Source organism: Ovis aries, chromosome 13, assembly GCF_016772045.2.
Source record: "Ovis aries strain OAR_USU_Benz2616 breed Rambouillet chromosome 13, ARS-UI_Ramb_v3.0, whole genome shotgun sequence".
NCBI lineage: Eukaryota > Metazoa > Chordata > Mammalia > Artiodactyla > Bovidae > Ovis > Ovis aries.
The window spans coordinates 52,436,726-52,452,667 of NC_056066.1; the positions used below are offsets into that span (position 1 = coordinate 52,436,726).

The 15,942-nt window shown below is 46.4% G+C and overlaps 1 protein-coding gene across 1 annotated transcript in view; it reads right to left on the reverse strand.

Annotated features, from left to right (window-relative positions):
• TGM6 (transglutaminase 6) overlaps positions 1-15,508 on the reverse strand; it is a 31,590-nt gene extending 16,082 nt beyond the window's left edge. The window contains exons 1-7 of the mRNA XM_060396902.1: positions 15,246-15,508; positions 14,507-14,749; positions 13,596-13,714; positions 12,299-12,427; positions 10,435-10,612; positions 9,771-9,909; positions 6,299-6,723 (exon numbers count right to left, since the gene is read on the reverse strand). Coding sequence (XP_060252885.1) covers positions 6,299-6,723; positions 9,771-9,909; positions 10,435-10,612; positions 12,299-12,427; positions 13,596-13,714; positions 14,507-14,749; positions 15,246-15,471 — 1,459 coding nt within the window. The 5' untranslated portion in view covers positions 15,472-15,508. The remainder of the gene's footprint in view (positions 1-6,298; positions 6,724-9,770; positions 9,910-10,434; positions 10,613-12,298; positions 12,428-13,595; positions 13,715-14,506; positions 14,750-15,245) is intronic.
• Positions 15,509-15,942: the final 434 nt, after the last annotated feature.

The following is a 15,942-nucleotide window of genomic DNA, read 5'->3' on the forward strand; positions in this document are numbered from 1 at the left end:
GCGGATGTTCATGTGGAAGACTTTGGTGGGTGTTTGTTCTCATTTCTCTTGGGTGTATATCTGAAGTGCATCTGCTCGCTGGTGTGGTGCTCTGTGTTTAAGTTAACACTGTGAGCAACTGTCAAATTGTTTTCCAAAGTGTTTGCACTGTTTCACATTCCCGCCAGCAGTGTATGAGTGTTCCGATTCCTCTACAACCTCACCAGCTCTTACTGCCTGCCTTTTTGATTATAGCAGTTCTAGTGGATGTGAAGCGGTATGCTGTTGTGGGTTTGAATATTATTAATGATGTTAAGCATAATTATTAAAGATGGTAAGCATCTTTTCATGTTTTTTGGACATTTGTATATTGTCTTCAGAGAAAGGTCTATTTAAATCCTTTGCCCATTTAAAAATTGGGTTATTTATCTTTTTATTATTGAGCTATAAGGATTATTTATACATTCTGGATACAAGTCCTTTATTGGATACATGATTTGAAAATATTTTCTGTTCCATGGGCTATCTTTCTTTTTCCTTGATGGTACCATTTGTAGTACAAATTTTTAGTTTTAATGAAGCCTAATTTATCAATTTTTTCTTTTGTCATTTGTGTTCTTGATGTCATATCCAAAAAGGCTCTGTTAAACTCAAGCGTATAAAGATTAACTCCTGTTTTCTTCTAAAACCTTATAATTTTAGTTCTTTGATACAGATCAGTGACCCATTTGAGTTAATTTTTGTGTATGGTCTGATGTAAAAAGCCAGGTTTATTCTTGTGCACGTGGATAATCAGAGGTCCCAACACCATCTATTGAAAAAGGCTATTCTTATTCACCCTTCATGGAATTGCCTTGACATCCTGTCAAAATCAATTGAGCATAACTATAAGGGTTTATTTCTGGATTCCTCATTCTTTTCTATTGATCTGTATGTCCATTTTCATGACCGTATCACACTATCTGGGTTATTACATATTTATAGTAAGTTTTTAATTTGGGAAGTTTGAGCCATCCATTATTCTACTTTTCTAAGATTGTTTTGGTTATTCTGGGTCTCTTGAATATCCAAGTGAATTTAGAAACAGCTTGTCAATTTTGGTAAAAAAAAAAAAAAAACTCAGCTGGAACTTTGATAAGGGTTTCATGGAGACTGTAGGTCAATTCTGGGGTATTGCCATCTTAAAAAAAATCTCTCAGTCCATGAAAATGGGAAATCTTTCCATTTATAATTTCTTTCAACAATGCTTTGTAGTTTTCAGTGTACTAGTCTTGTTCTCCTTTTGTTAAATTTATTCTTAAACATCTTATTCTTTTTTTTGCCATGCTGTGTGGCTTGCACAGACCCTAAGTTCCACAAGCAGAGATTGAACCTAGGCCCTGCCAGTGAAAATACCAAGTCCTAGCCACTGGACAAACTGCCAGGGAATTCCCAAAGTATTGATATTTTATTCTTTTGGATACTATTGTAAATGAACTTGTTTTCTTAATTTCATTTCATGTTATACATTTTTAGTATCTTGAAATACTATTAATTTTTAAAAATTGATTTTGTTTTCCACAATTTTGCTGAAATCATTTATTGGCTCTATTAACTTTTAGTGGATTCCTTAGAATATTATGTGGACAAGATTATATCATGCGCAAGAGATAGTTTTACTTCTTCCTTTCCAGTTGGGTTTTCTGCGTCTATTGAGATGATCATGTGGTTTTTGTCTTTTGCTCTATTGTTATGGTATATTATATTAATTAGTTTTTAATATTAAATCCATCTTGCATTCCTACAATAAATCCCTCCTTCATGGCATATGATCTTTTTTATACGTTGCTAGATTCAGTTTGCTAGTATGTTGTTGACAATTTTTCTTCTATGCACATAAGGGATATTGATCTCTAATTTTCTTTCTTGCGATGTCATCATCTGGTTTTGGTATCAGGATAATACTGACCTCATAGGACAAATTGAGAAATGTTCCCCCCTCTACTATTTTTTGAGGAAAAGTTTGTGAAGAATTGCTATTAATTCTTCTTTTAATGTTTGGTAGAATATTCACCGGTGACATGTGGGCTTGGTGTGTGTGTGTGTGTGTGTGTGTGTGTGTGTGTGTGTGTGTGTGTATTTTTAATTTACTACTGCATTCTATTTATAAACCTATTCAGATTTTGTAATTCTTCCTAAGGCAGTTTTGGTAATTCTTAGAGAAATTTGTCCATTTTATCTAAAGTTATCTAATATGTTGGTATATAGTTGTTCATAGTATCCCCTAGTGAACTGTTTTATTCACAACTCTTCTGACACCAAATGTGTGGTAGTTTCCCATACATACACAAGAAGGAAAGGAGGGAGAAGGGCACAGCCCAGAAGTGGAGAAACAGATAGCAGAGTAACAGAGAGGGAGGGAAAAGGTGGAAGGGGAGTTCCCTAGGGGCTGGTCACTGGGTCGCTATGGATCAGCCTCTGAGCTTCAGCCCCACAATCACTGGAGGCACTGTTCTCTGCCTGCCTGGCTGGCCAGGGCCTGATCAGCATGTGCTGGGTCTTCCCCCAGCCTGCAGTGGGCAGAATAGTGTCCCCCTAAATGTCAAAGTCTTAATCCCTGGTACCTGCGAATATAACCTTATTTGGAAACAGGGTCTTTATAGATGTAATTAAGACTCCTGGGATAAGATCATCCTGGACTTAAGGTGGGACCGAAAGTCAGTGATTGATATCATTGTAAGAGAAAGGAGATGGTGATTTGAGACACATAGGAGGAAAGAAGGAGTCAAGATGGAGGCAGAGACTGGAGTGATGCGGCCACAAGCCAAAAAATGCAGGGACCGCCAGCAGCTGGAAGGGTCAGGGAAGGACTCTCCCTTAGAGACTTTGGAGGGAGTGTGCTAACACCTTGGTTTTGTACTTCTGGCCTCCACAACTGTGAGAAAATAATTTTCCGATGTTTTAAGTAGCTACATTTGTAGTAATTTGTTATGGCAGTCCTAGCAAGCAATATGCAAGCTCGGAGGCAGATGGCTGAACTGCCAATCTGGCTCCCTTGCAAGACTCTGGCACCAGCCTCTAACTGAGATCTTGCCTCTGTGCTTAGAGCCTCTGACTAAAGATCAGTGTGGGGAAACTGCTTTCCTCCTCTCTACTCTACAGCCTGTTGCAGAAAGCCCCCCTGAATCTGAGGACAGCCAGTGCGTTCTCTGTAAATACAGTTTCCTTTGCTTGGAAAGCTGGTTCTTCTTTGCTCAGCATCCAGGCTGACTCAGGGGTAGGGACAAAGCACATTGCCCCAGGGGCTCTGAATCTTTATGCTTCAGTGAATGGAGAAAGTAGACAGTCCTTAGCATTTCATCCATGGAATGGGATGCCTGTGGTTTGTTTGAATAGCACTGCTTAGAGTGAATCTGGAGTCAGGATGCAGAGGGTCCTGTCTTCCCAGAATGCCTTCCCAACCCTTTATCTCCTGGAGAAATCTTGCTCCCTGTAGATGCTCTTCATGAACTCTCCGCCCTGGCTGAATTAGCAACCCTTTCTCTGTGCTTCTCCAGCCTTCAGGTCTCCCCTACACTGCGCTGATGACTCTGCACTGTCCTTACACTTACTGGATGGTGAGTTCTCTGGCTCTTCTCTTTCTCCCTTGCCTCTGAATCATGCCTGATACTTAGGAGGGTTTTATATTCTGGAATACATAAAAGAACCTGGCACAGTGCATGGCACATTGTGGGTACTCATGGAAGAGACAGCAGTCTAGCAGAGTGGAGGACCAGAGACTCTGAGATTAGACAGAAGCTCTAGTTAGCACCGTGCTCTTCTAGGCTTTGGAAACTTGGAGAAGCTACTTAACCTCTCTATGATTCAACTTGCTTACCTGTAAGATGGGATATTTATGAATATTAAATGAAACAAGTCATGGACATTGCTTACCACGATGCTTAACACAATTTAGATACTATTATTAGCCTAGATGGAAAATCAACAGCCCCACAGCGGGCAGTCAATCAACAGTAGATTATATTATGATTAGATAGTGCAGCCAAGCGTAGAGGAAGAGCATCGTTGTGTTCCTTGGCCGAGTCCACTTTCCTCTCTGCACCTCTGCCTTTCCCTCTGTCAAATAAACATTATACAAGTGTCTACCTTACAAGCTTGTGGGGACGTCTTTGTAAACATTTGTTAAATAAAAGCATTCAGTAACATGTGAACATGGCCAGCCCACAGTCGGCACCCAGCAGTGGTGACTGCTGTTATTATCATCACACAGCAGGATGTTGATTTCTCTCATCAGCCATGGCTGATGCTTAGGACAGAAGGCCCCAAAGACCTTGTATTCTAAGTTCTAGAAACTCCCAGCAGATGGGACCAGGCATCAAACTGCGGGACATATGAGAGAGGTAGGAGTTTAGAAGAGGTCTTGCCACATACCACCCCTCTACTCCCCACCCCGTGACAGTGAGGAGAGGCCTGGAGAGGAGAAGGTCATCAACATCAAGGGCCATGTTTCTAGAGAAGGAACTGAGGGAATATGTTAGTGTGTGTGTTTACGTGTGCATGTGTGTGCATATGTGTGTGGGGAGGTGTTTACAGACAGAGTCAATGTTAAAGTTTGGGGTGTTTTCAATAAGAAGGAGCTGGCTGGTAAAGGCTGGCAGTGCCTAAAGGAAGGGGAAGCTGGCATTTCATTCTGGTGGCATTTCATTTCATTCAGCTCATTACTGAGCTGTGTATTCCCTGAGCACAGAGGAGAAAACTGAAGGAAGATGGCAGGTGGATCACAGCCCATCAAGAACTCTCTCCCCACCAGCTTCTGAGGGGGACACAGCAGCTGGATGAGTTTGGAGGCCACAGCCCTCCAGAATCTGGGGACAGAAATGACCACGCATCAGAGAGAAGCTGTGGGATGGCCAGTGGAGCGGGAGGAGGTCTGCCGCAAGAGGGGCCAGTGTCTCAGGAATCAGCAGTGCCTGGGGCCGGCACAGGCGTGAGTCCCGAGACTGCAGGCTGTAACAGAGCCACTACCTGTCCTCCCAAAGCTTCGGAGTGAGTAAGACAGCAGCACCTGCCTGTCTTCAGGCCTTGAATCCTTGCCCACGAAGTCAAAGGCATTTCTTCTCTCCTCTCCTCCTTGGCCTAACACACTAGAAGACGGACTGGTGTTCTCAACTTGGCTGCACATTGGAATCGCCTGGGGTGCTTTTAAAAGTCCTGATGGGTGGGCCACACCCTCTAGAGACTGCAATTCAGTTAGCCTGGGTGCAGTCGGGTTGCTGTGGTAGGTTAAAATGGCCATAATACTTTCTTTGCAACTCTTCTCATCAAGAGGTAGAGTGTACTTCCTGTCCCTTCCATCTGGGGTGGTTGTTTATTGTTTGATCAACAGAATGTAGCAAAGGCAAGTTCTAAGTAAAGCCTCAAGAGACCCTGTAGCTTTAGATGTCACCCGCTGGGCACACTGCCAGGATTCTGTGGGTCTGTAGTTGACCCACAGAATCCTGAGCAGAGGGTAATTGTTGTTCAACCTGTATAACTAAGTGTACCCTAGGACTCCGATGTACATCCAGTGCTGCAAACCACCACACTAGAGGGGAGATAGTGGACGGCTGGAGGCAACCCGAGCACACGCTGTCCCCTCCTTATACAGCAGCCTTCTGGGGTCACCACCCCAGTTTGTGCTCAGAGGAGGGGAGGAGGCTAGCTCTGACTCAAGTTTGAACTTGAAGTCTTGATTACCCAAACAACATCCTTTTAACAGGCAGAAATGGCTGGTAAGCGCACAGTCAGATCACAGCATTATTAAGGAACCTGTTACTTAGTGGGAAAAGGTGATTTTTAAAGTTTACAGCTAGAGGCAGTGACCAGAAAAAATACATGTGTTTTGTGTTTGTACCCCAACAAGCACAGAATCTTCAGTAAGCCAGTGATCCCCTAAATTAGTGACCATGGCTTAGGCCTTGGCAGATGATAAACAGGAGTTACTATTATTATTATTTGGTAGGGCCTACTGGTATGTATCCTAAGTGTTCAATAAATAATACATGTTACTTTCATCACTATTATTAGTGATTATTATTATCATATGTCAGAATACCTGGCACAGTACATGCAATATATATGTTAAAGGAAATGTAGCTATTGATATTGTCAGATGTGAGAAATCTATTTAGTAAACAAAAGAAGCGGTTAATATAAGCTAAAGACCTTTGGCTCAAAGCATAGAGACAGTGCCTAACCAGGCTGTCACCAACACATCTTATGAGAAAGGGCCTGGCCATGTTGCCCATCTGCAGCAGCCTGGTCACTGGGGAGGCTGATGGAGGCCACTATATGCCCTTACCTTCCGGATACTTGTAGAGGCTGGTGATGTCCACGCGGGAGTCGCTGCCCACCGCCTTGGTGCTGATGCACCGCCCGATCTTCTTCGTGTCTGAGTACACACGCTCCCGGCTCTCATCCTCATTCCAGAGCCAGGTGATGTAGTCTGCGTTGACCTCCGCAAACACGAAAGGACCATCATGGGCCAGATGCACGTCGCCCTCGCGGATGGCGGTGACTGAGGCTGGGCCACACCGGAACACGCCTGCACAGGACGGGAGGGCGTGAGCATCTCCAGGAGTCAGAAAGCGAGAGTCTGGGACCCACCCGGCTGAGCCCGTACCTTCGCTCTCCTCTTGGGGGGTGGCATCCAGAACCTGCCAACCATTGTAAGAGGGGCCCAGGTCCCGCCGGGCAAACCAGCTCTCATTCCAGACATGGAAATTCCTGCCGCAGAGAGAGGAAGGGGCAGGGTGGCCTCTGGTGAGCAAGAGAGGTTCCCCAGAGAGAGCAAGTGCCTGTTGCCAGCCAGACCCTGGGCCCTACTCTGTGGTTGAGCTTGTGAACCGTCATTCAGCTGTATTGATGAATACATATCATCCACACAGGTACAGGCAGACCTTGTTTTATCCTGCTTCATTCACTTTATCCCGCTTTATAGATAACTGTGTTTGTTTTTCTTGAAATAAATTGAGTGTTTATAGCAACCCTTCCTCATGCCTGTCTCACCTGTTTTCCCAGTAGCATTTGCTCACTTCGTGTCTCTTTGTGTCACATTTTGGTAATTTCTGCACTATTTCAAACTTTTTCATTATTATATTTTTTATAGTGATCTGTGATATTTGTTGTTACTAGTACAATTCACTGAAGGCTCAAATGATAGCATCTAGCAATAAGTATTTTAAAAATAATGTATGTATATTGTTTTTTAGACATAATGTGATTGCACACTTATTAGACTATAGTGTAAACATAACTTTTATATGCTCTTTTGGATTAAAAAATTGATGTGACTCATTTTATTGTGATATTCACTTTATTGAAGTGGTCTGGAACCTAACTGGCAATAGCTTCAAGGCCTGCCTTTATGTATACATATATATGTCTATATCTATACCTATACCTATATCTATATCTAGATCACCTATATCTATATCCTGTTGTTCAAGGTCCAAAAATGCAACAGCCAATAAGACAGAAGATCCTTGTTCTCATGCAGCATACATTCTAAGGAAGGAGACAGATAGGAATACAGGAAAAATTAAGTAATCAGATAATTAATAAAACAATAAAGTAACAATAAATGCTGTGAGGAAAGAGAGGAGCTTGAGATAGAGAATAACTTCTGGAGAGCTTCTCTAAGTAAATGACATCTAAGATGGGACTTAGAGTAGAAAGAATGAGTCATAGGATGAGTGAAGGGAACAGTGGTCTAGGAGGAAGGAACAGCATGTGCAAAGGCTCTTGAGACAAGAAAAAACTTAGTGTATTCAAGGAACAGAAAGTATGTGTCTTTGGGCTATGTCAAGCACTAGGGCAGGTAGGTTTCAGATTATGCAGAGTTCTGTAGGCCTTGGTAGGGACTTTAAGCTTTAAGTTTCCTATGTTAAAGATGAGAATATGAGGCTAGGAAAAGTGACACCATTTGCACAAGATCACACGGTAGGAAGCAGCAGAGAGAAACCCTGGCTGGCCTGAGTTGGTGTCTTTTGTCTTTACAGCTGGCCTCCAAACTTCTTTGGAAAAATATTATAAAAAGCCTTTGGAAGTAAAAGGGAGAACATGTATAACCTGCAAGGCGACAGAGATCCCAATAACACAAGAATGGCCTGTCCATTCTGCATAAATAAAGAGAAGAATGAAAATGTTTTTGGTGCTACTGAAAAGAGAGGGAGTGAAAAGAACCAAAAATAAGAGAAGAAAAGAGGAGAAGAGAGGCAGAGAGATGGTCTGAGGCCGGACACTAACTAGCTTGGGGATTGTCCTTCACTCTTCCCCTGGGGAGCTGAAGGACATCCTAAGAAGAGGCATGCTGAGGCTGGCTGTGTTTCTTTCTGTACCGTATGCTCTTCACTAGTCCCCTGCTCTTTAGAAAGTTGGTTTTTCTTGGCAACTTGCACATGTATGAATAGACATTTGTACAAGGTTATTCATGGAAGCCTTGTTTGTAAAGGCACATGTTTGGTCTGGCCTCATGAGGTGGTTAAATAAGCAATGGTTTTGCTGTCCAATTGAAGAGCAGGCCAGGTTTGTAACTTCTCTTCCACCCACCAGCTATGTGGCCTTAGGCGAGTTACTTGATCTCTCTGTGCCCTGGTTTTCTCATCTGCAAAACAGAGACAACAATACTACCTTGCTCACAAGGTTGTTTGGAGGAATACATGAATTTGTACACAGGTCCGCATTGGAGGCATAGCGGACTCAGTTCCAGACCACTACCGAGATGAGGAGAGTTCAATCAGGTGAGTTACACAAGGATTTTTGGTTTCCCAGTGTGTATAAAAGTTATGCTTGCGCTATGCTGTCATCTATTAAGTGTGCAATAGCTTTCTGTCTAAGAAAACAACCTACATACCTTAATGAATCTGTTGGAAAAATGATGCTGATAGACTTGCTTGACACAGGGCTGCCACAAATCTTTGATTTGTAGAAAAATGCGATATCTATGAAGCACAATAAAAAGAGGAGTAATAAAATGAGGTAAGCCTGCACTGCAGCACTTAGAACTGGGCATGGCATAGACTGTGCTCACTGATTACGGTGTTATTAAGTTTAAAACACTATAAAAATAAGGAAACTTTGTATGTACTGATATGGGATTGTTAAATGTAAAGCAAGATGAACAGTATTACATTGTGTTGCTGATACTAAGTAGGAGGGGGAGGTGGGGGTGCGTGGGGACTGCGCCTATGTGTGCCCCTATATCTGCAGAGCTTCTCTCTGAAGACATGTAAGAAAGTAGTTTCAGCCTTGCATCCAGGAGGATGGGGAGGCCTGAAATGGGGGAGGGAGACTTAAACACTGTAGCCCATTTGGTACCTTTTGAATATTAAAGCACTGAATGTATCCTCTACTTTAAAAAATCAAATTAAAATGAATTTTGTGAAGCTTTGTGCAAAGAGTTTTGTTTGAGCTGAGAGAGGAGCTTGTTTCCCACACAGCACAGTGCAGAAGCAGCCCAGAGAGCAGGAGCAGGCTACAGGGCTGACCCTGCAGAGGCCGTCACGCCACCAGAACCCAGGGGACAGCCCAGAGTCCTGCAGAGCGGAGAGCTGGGGGCACAAGGTCGTTCAACCTTGAGCCCTGTTCTTGGCCTCTGAGTTTCATGTCCAGAGCCCCCTGTATCTCAGAAGAGGAGTCATCCTGCTGGGGACCAACCCCTCCTCTGCAGGGTGCCTGTCACCCCTTCCAGAACTGGCTCAGACCCAGTGAGCTGGGCTGCAGATCTGGGTGGGCCACAGGATGACCCTGGGACCCGAGAGCCGGGGGCTCACCACATGCTGTCTTCCGTCAGGTCTCCCAGCGTTCGCCCGAAGGAATCCACATACTTGTCCACACTCAGGTTCCTGTCCGTGTCATGGGCTGAGTTAAAGTTGGACACAACCCGTGTCGCGATTCCCAAACACCTGAGGACTGAAGAACAGGGCGCTCACGAGGCTCCAGGACAGGCCGGGACCCAGCCTCAGGGATGGGGGGTCTGGCCCCCCAGCAGGCGGCCTGCCTCTTGTCTGGCCACAGCCCCCTCCCTGTCTCTCCCAGGGCTGACCCCTGTCTCCAGGCTCAGAAACACCTCCATCTCCTGGACATTCTCTCAGGGCACTTCGAGAGTCACCCTGCCACCCCCATTTGAATAGATGGGCTCTGAAACTGAGAGGACCTTGGAAGCTGTATAATAACCTTATAATAGCCGTAACAGCCTATGAGGACTGGGGGCCCAGGACCACAAGACTCTCTCAAAGGCACTCAGTGAGCCTGAGATTCCTCAAAGATCAAGAGTCGCATAAATGAGGGATCTGGTTTCTCTCTTCATTAACCTGTCTTCTAGTTCCCCATCACTAATAAAGATTTTTTGATGTGGGGGAGGGATTCTTATGAAAATATATGCAACCAAATGCAGTTGAGTTGATCAGGGGTTGGGGATCTTCTTTCTTGGGGTACCTGTGCACATGACTCCAGCGAAGACCCAGCACTGGCCGTATCTGACTGGCTTGAACCTGCCCTTGAACCACTTGTGCAGAATGGTCACGCTGCCACTCCAGTGCAGAGGGCTGGTGCCGCCGCCGTACTTGCCCCGCCACTGGCCTTGTACCACGCCCCGGTCGTTGTTGCTGTTCACCTGGACAGAGGAGGCCACAAGTCCACCCTCTGGCAGAGCTTTCCCCTTCAGGAACGTCACCATCGTAAAATCTCCAACTTTGGGCCACCCCCTTATTTGGGGCTACTCCTTCCTTTTAAACTGTCTGAAAATTGGGACCATCTGCTGTCTTAAAATACTTACCTTTTGGTGCCATTTATCATTTTCAATTACCTTCCTTCGGGATGTTCTATTGTTGAAAATCAAATACAGTTTTGGAGCATTTCTTGTTTTAAGTGATCTGTTTTTGGGGACTGTTGGTGGTAATAGTTATAGAGACACTTCGTTGTTGTGGTTTTTAGTCACTAAGTCATGTCCGACTCTTTTGCAATCCTGGGGATTGTAGTCTGTCAGGCTCCTCTATCCATGGGATTTTCCTGGCAAGAACACTGGTGTGGGTTGCCATTTTCTTCTCCAACGGATCTTCCTGACCCAGGGATCAAACTCGCATCTCCTGCACACATCTCCTGCACTGCAGGAAGATTCTTTACTGCTGAGCCAAATGTTCACTAGGTACCAGACCCTGTTCTAAAGGCTTAGTACACACTATATTAATCTTTTAAACCTACGATGTACATTCTATTATCTTCCTTTTTTTCAGATGAGTAAACTGAGATGCATAGAGGTTAGGGAACTTGCTCAAACTGCACAGAAAGTTACAAAGAGGTGACCTACGAGTTCAGTCCTTTGACTTGGGAGCCTGTCAAATCCCACAGGCTTGTAATGCTCTACTGTTTGGGATTGGTCACTGCTTTTGATTCTCTGTGCTCTGACATCTCTCTGAAATCTTGAGGAACTGAGAATATCAAATATGAAAAAATCAGTTTTATCTGTTTTTGGAATCACAGATACCCAGGCACTGACTTTAATAGCTACTTGCTATAGAGAGAGTTAGTAGGCCCTGTGGCTACCTTCTGAGAAGGAAGCACTGGCCTGTAACAGATTAAAGATGGCACTATTCCCACAGCAAGGTGGTTCCATGTACCCTCTCCCCAAATCTGGGCTGGCCTGTGACTGCTTTGACCAAGGACCATGGTGGAAGTGATGCTGCGCCTGTTCCCAGGCCTAGGCTTTATGAGACTGGCAGCTTCTACTTCTTCTTTTTAGAATAATTGCTTGGGGAGGCACCAGCTGCTTTGTCTGATTACCCTGAGACTGCCATGCTATGAGGAAGCTCAACCTGGTCACGTGGAGGCACTACATGGAGAGACAGGGTGATGACTGGCCAGCCCCAGCTCAGGCAACCATCCCAGCCCAGGGGCCAGACATGAGAGTGAGCAAGCCCCTGGGCATTCCAGCTCCAGTAGACATGGCATGGAAGAGACCCAAGGAAACACTGACTGCTGGAGCCAAGGCCCTAGATATATAGTCCCCACAAACCATCCCAGACATCTTCAGGCATTCAGACACCCCAGCTGAAGCATCTGGGAACAGAGATGTTCTGTCTTCCCAGTGCCCTGCCCAGTTCCCAATTCCTGCAAATCACTGATTTGCAAAATTGTCAGCATAGTAAATGGCTGTTTTACACCACTGAGTTTTGGGGTGGTTGTTTATGCAGCAAGAGAGGATTAAAACAGGAGGTGACAGGAAAAATCTTAGGCTTGTTCCTGAGGTTTGGCCTGGGGACCTACAAAGGAGAGTGCATGCAGGGATGGCAGGGCTCCTCACCATGGCACTGACAGCTCTGGTGATGTAGATGGGGTCATGGCGGTGGGACACGTCGGTGGCTGGGTCGTCTTGGTAACTAGGGGTTCGGTCCAGGATGGAGAGGCAGATGTTCAGGATGTCCTCCTCAAACTGTCCCCAGAGAGGCTGCTCTTAGAGGTCAGAGTCACACCCACACTTCAGACCCTCTCACAACCTCCCCCAGTCATTTGTGTTGTGCAAGGGAGCTTGCCTACACTTCCTGCCCCCCCGCCCCCGGACTCCAGGGACACCACAGAGGACTCCCAAGTTTCAAAAACCCTCCCTCAAAGAGTTACCAGGAACCATATGCTCAGCCTGAATCACCTTTTTCCCCATGATTTTTTCAAATACACTTGAGTTAGTTGATAACAGTTAAGAACTGGGAGATTTTTCACATACAAATTAAGATTTCTGGCCTTTGAAGATTTGGAAGGTCTGGGAACCCTGGGCTGATTTTCTTGCATGTTGAGATGGCGTTACCCCTTAGATGGAATTAGACCTTCTGGTGTGTCATCCCTGCCCAGTCTCAAACCTTCAATGCTTTCAACCCCTGCCCCTCAGCCTGAGAGTCAGGGTTCTCTACTTGCCCGGAGCCCAGGCAGACAGAGCTCCTCCACAGAATCTCCGCTACTCCCTGACTCCCCTCCGCTGCTCTGTCTGCTCCTCCTCTGCCTGTCCAGATCCTGCCTGACTTTGGAGACCCAACCCCAATATCATGAAGTCTTCTGTACTCCCTGAGGTGGTTTTCCTTGACAGTCTTTTAAATTCTTTCTGCTGCCATCTATACCATTCTGCCCACACCACCCCCTCTCACAACATTGCACCTTGCACTATAACTGTTTATCTAAGCCAGTGGCTCTTGCAGTGTGGTTCCAGACCAGCAGCAGCAGCACCTGATGACTTGGTTAGGAATTCAAGCTCTCAGGCCACCTCAGATCTAATGAATCAGCAACTTGTTGGGGAGGCACATGGATCCCAGCCACCTGTATGTTTTAATGAGCCCTCTGTGTCCTTCCTGTCCACACACAAGACTGAGAGCCCCTGATCTAAGTTATTTATGTATACCCAATGTACTTTCCCTTCCCAAGGACCCAGTGTGGGCCCTGGTACAACTAATAGTGGAGACTGGATAAGTGGGCTTGGTCTAAGAGTCGGTCTAGTTGTACCTCTTGGGAAGAAGAGGACACACGGAAGGGCTCCTGCACTGACTTCTCATGTCCCCAGCCCTCCTTCTCCTCTCGTGCCTCTCAGCCCCTTTTTGGTCTGGGCCCCTGGAGACCTGCCCGAAGTTCCAGCCTTGGGCTCGGATGCGCTTCTCCACACCCCGGAAGATGATCCCGCTGTCGTTGAGCACATACTCTTGTCTCTCTTCCTCTGAGTCCAGGAACACATCGTCCTCTGAAAGGCAGTGGTCAGGGCTGGTGTGAGGGATGGGAAGGTGGAGCCCTGGCCTCACCAGCCTGGGGAAGGGGCTACATCAGGCATCAGGTGCAGGATGGTGCCTAGAGGCAGCTGGAATAGGAGCGGGCAAGAGGGGCTTGCTGGCTCCCAGGCTGCCCCCTGGCCAGGCCCTATTCCTCCTGGATGGTCTTTCCTTAGGCAGGGAACAACCCCACCCCAGGCCCAGATGGAAGGAATTTAGGAGTCCTGATGTCTTTGGATAACCTGACTTAATGCCAATTAAATGTTAGTCAGAATTGTAATTCAAGTTACTGCTTACTGACTTAACCCTTAATAAGAGTACTGACCCCAGTACCCCTTATGATGTACCTTGCATATTACAAGTATTAGCTCAATGGATTCTCACCATAACCCTAATAGGTAGACACTATTATTATCCACATATTACAGATGAGGAAACTGAGACTCACAGAGGGCAGCAACTTAGCAAAGCTGGGGCTAAACCAAGGCTGTCTGATGGCTAAAGCCTGGTACTTACCCACTTTTAGGTCTTTCCTGCCATTAGGCCCCATCTTTGCCCCCTGGCCTCCAAACACTAATTCCTGTCCCTCTGGCACAGAAGCTTTGGAGTGTCTGCTACCAACTTCCTCTGCCCAGGCCTGCCCCCACCTGGGCCCCAGGCTCTTGCCAGGCCTTAGCACTCATTCCCCTGTCCCCTAACCTGCCTCCCAGACTTTCCTGAAGGACAGTTTCTGGGAAAACCTCAGCCTCAGCCTCAGGAGCTCCTACCTGGGCACCATGGATTGAAAAGGAGAACAAACTCGCCCAGCTTCCGGTCACTATGTTTGCGGCGAGAGGAAACCCTGGCACTCAGCTGGTAACGGCCAATGATGGCATTTGGAGGGCTGGCAAGGCTGAAGGTCGTGGTGTTCTCTGTCTGAGCCTCCTTCACTGCCATCCAGGTGTCACCCCGCTCCAGCTCTGATGTCTGGAACACGGCTTTGGTGCGGAGGGCCTCAGAAGCCTGGGGTCCTGGCAGAGAAGAGAGGGAATCAAGAGAGCCAGCCAGCTCCAGGAAGCTCAGCTCTGGAGAAATGGAAAAGCCACAGGCCTGGAAGGCCAACCTTCAGCACCTGAACTGCTGGACACTGCTGTGGGGCAGGACCTGACCAAGACGCAGGCCGGCCAGTGGCAGAGTGGAGTCCACCTTGGCTCTCCTGACTCCCGCCCACTTTCTGGATCAAGGAGGAAGTAACAAGCCTCTCTGAAACCATAGAGTGCTTGAGGAACTTCCATACCCTCCCAGGACCCTGGACTTCTTGGTGTGCATAGATTTCCAGAGTTGCCATCTCACCTGTCCTACTGCCTGCTGGCAGCACCTTCCAACCACCCCAGAAAGCTCAAACCACCTCTAGGGACTTGTTTTCCGTAAAGTCTGGGCTGATGACCACAGGGTTCAGGCTGCTGTTCACCAGACCCATCTTTAAGACTGCAAATTAGCAGCAGGACGCACTGACCAGTCAGGTACCTGTCTCCACGGTGAAGATGAGGGTCTCCTCGCTCTCCAGGGGTCTGCTCAGCTCCAGTGTGAAGGTGAACCTCTGGCCCCTGCGCACCACCAGCTCAGGGCCGGGGTACTCCTGGGTGTGGTGTGCAGTGCCGTTGCTCAGCCGCTGCCAGTCCACCTCAGTGACTCTGAGCCCTGGGCAGGGAGAGCACAGGGAGATGGGACGCAGCTCTTGAACATTTCCCATTCACGCCTGGCTCGCCTTCCGACAGCTGCAGCCTGCCTGTCATTTGCTCTTGGAGTCACTATTTACCAGGTACAGTAGTTTCTGGTGTACCAGAAGTAGTTATTCTTGGTTGTTCTATACTGTTCATGAACTAACTAAGTCTGGGTTGATGTCCACTGGGCTAAGCTCTGAACTAGCCAGTACTGAACCATTGTTCCTTGACGAAAATACAGAGCTTGGTTCCTGTGAGCCCCTGGTCACAACTTTTTCATCAACTGAACAAAACATAACCTTGTTTTATGTGTTTCTGTTTAAACACACCTTATTTAGTAAATTGTTGATTCATTAATATTGAACTCATGACAATAGTGCTGTAATTAATGTCTGAACAAAGCTTATCCAACACATGCGTTTTCTCCATAAGGCATGTCACACCCTCCTGAACTTAGGAATACTGGACAGCACTTCAGAGCTAAACATGGAATCATTTCA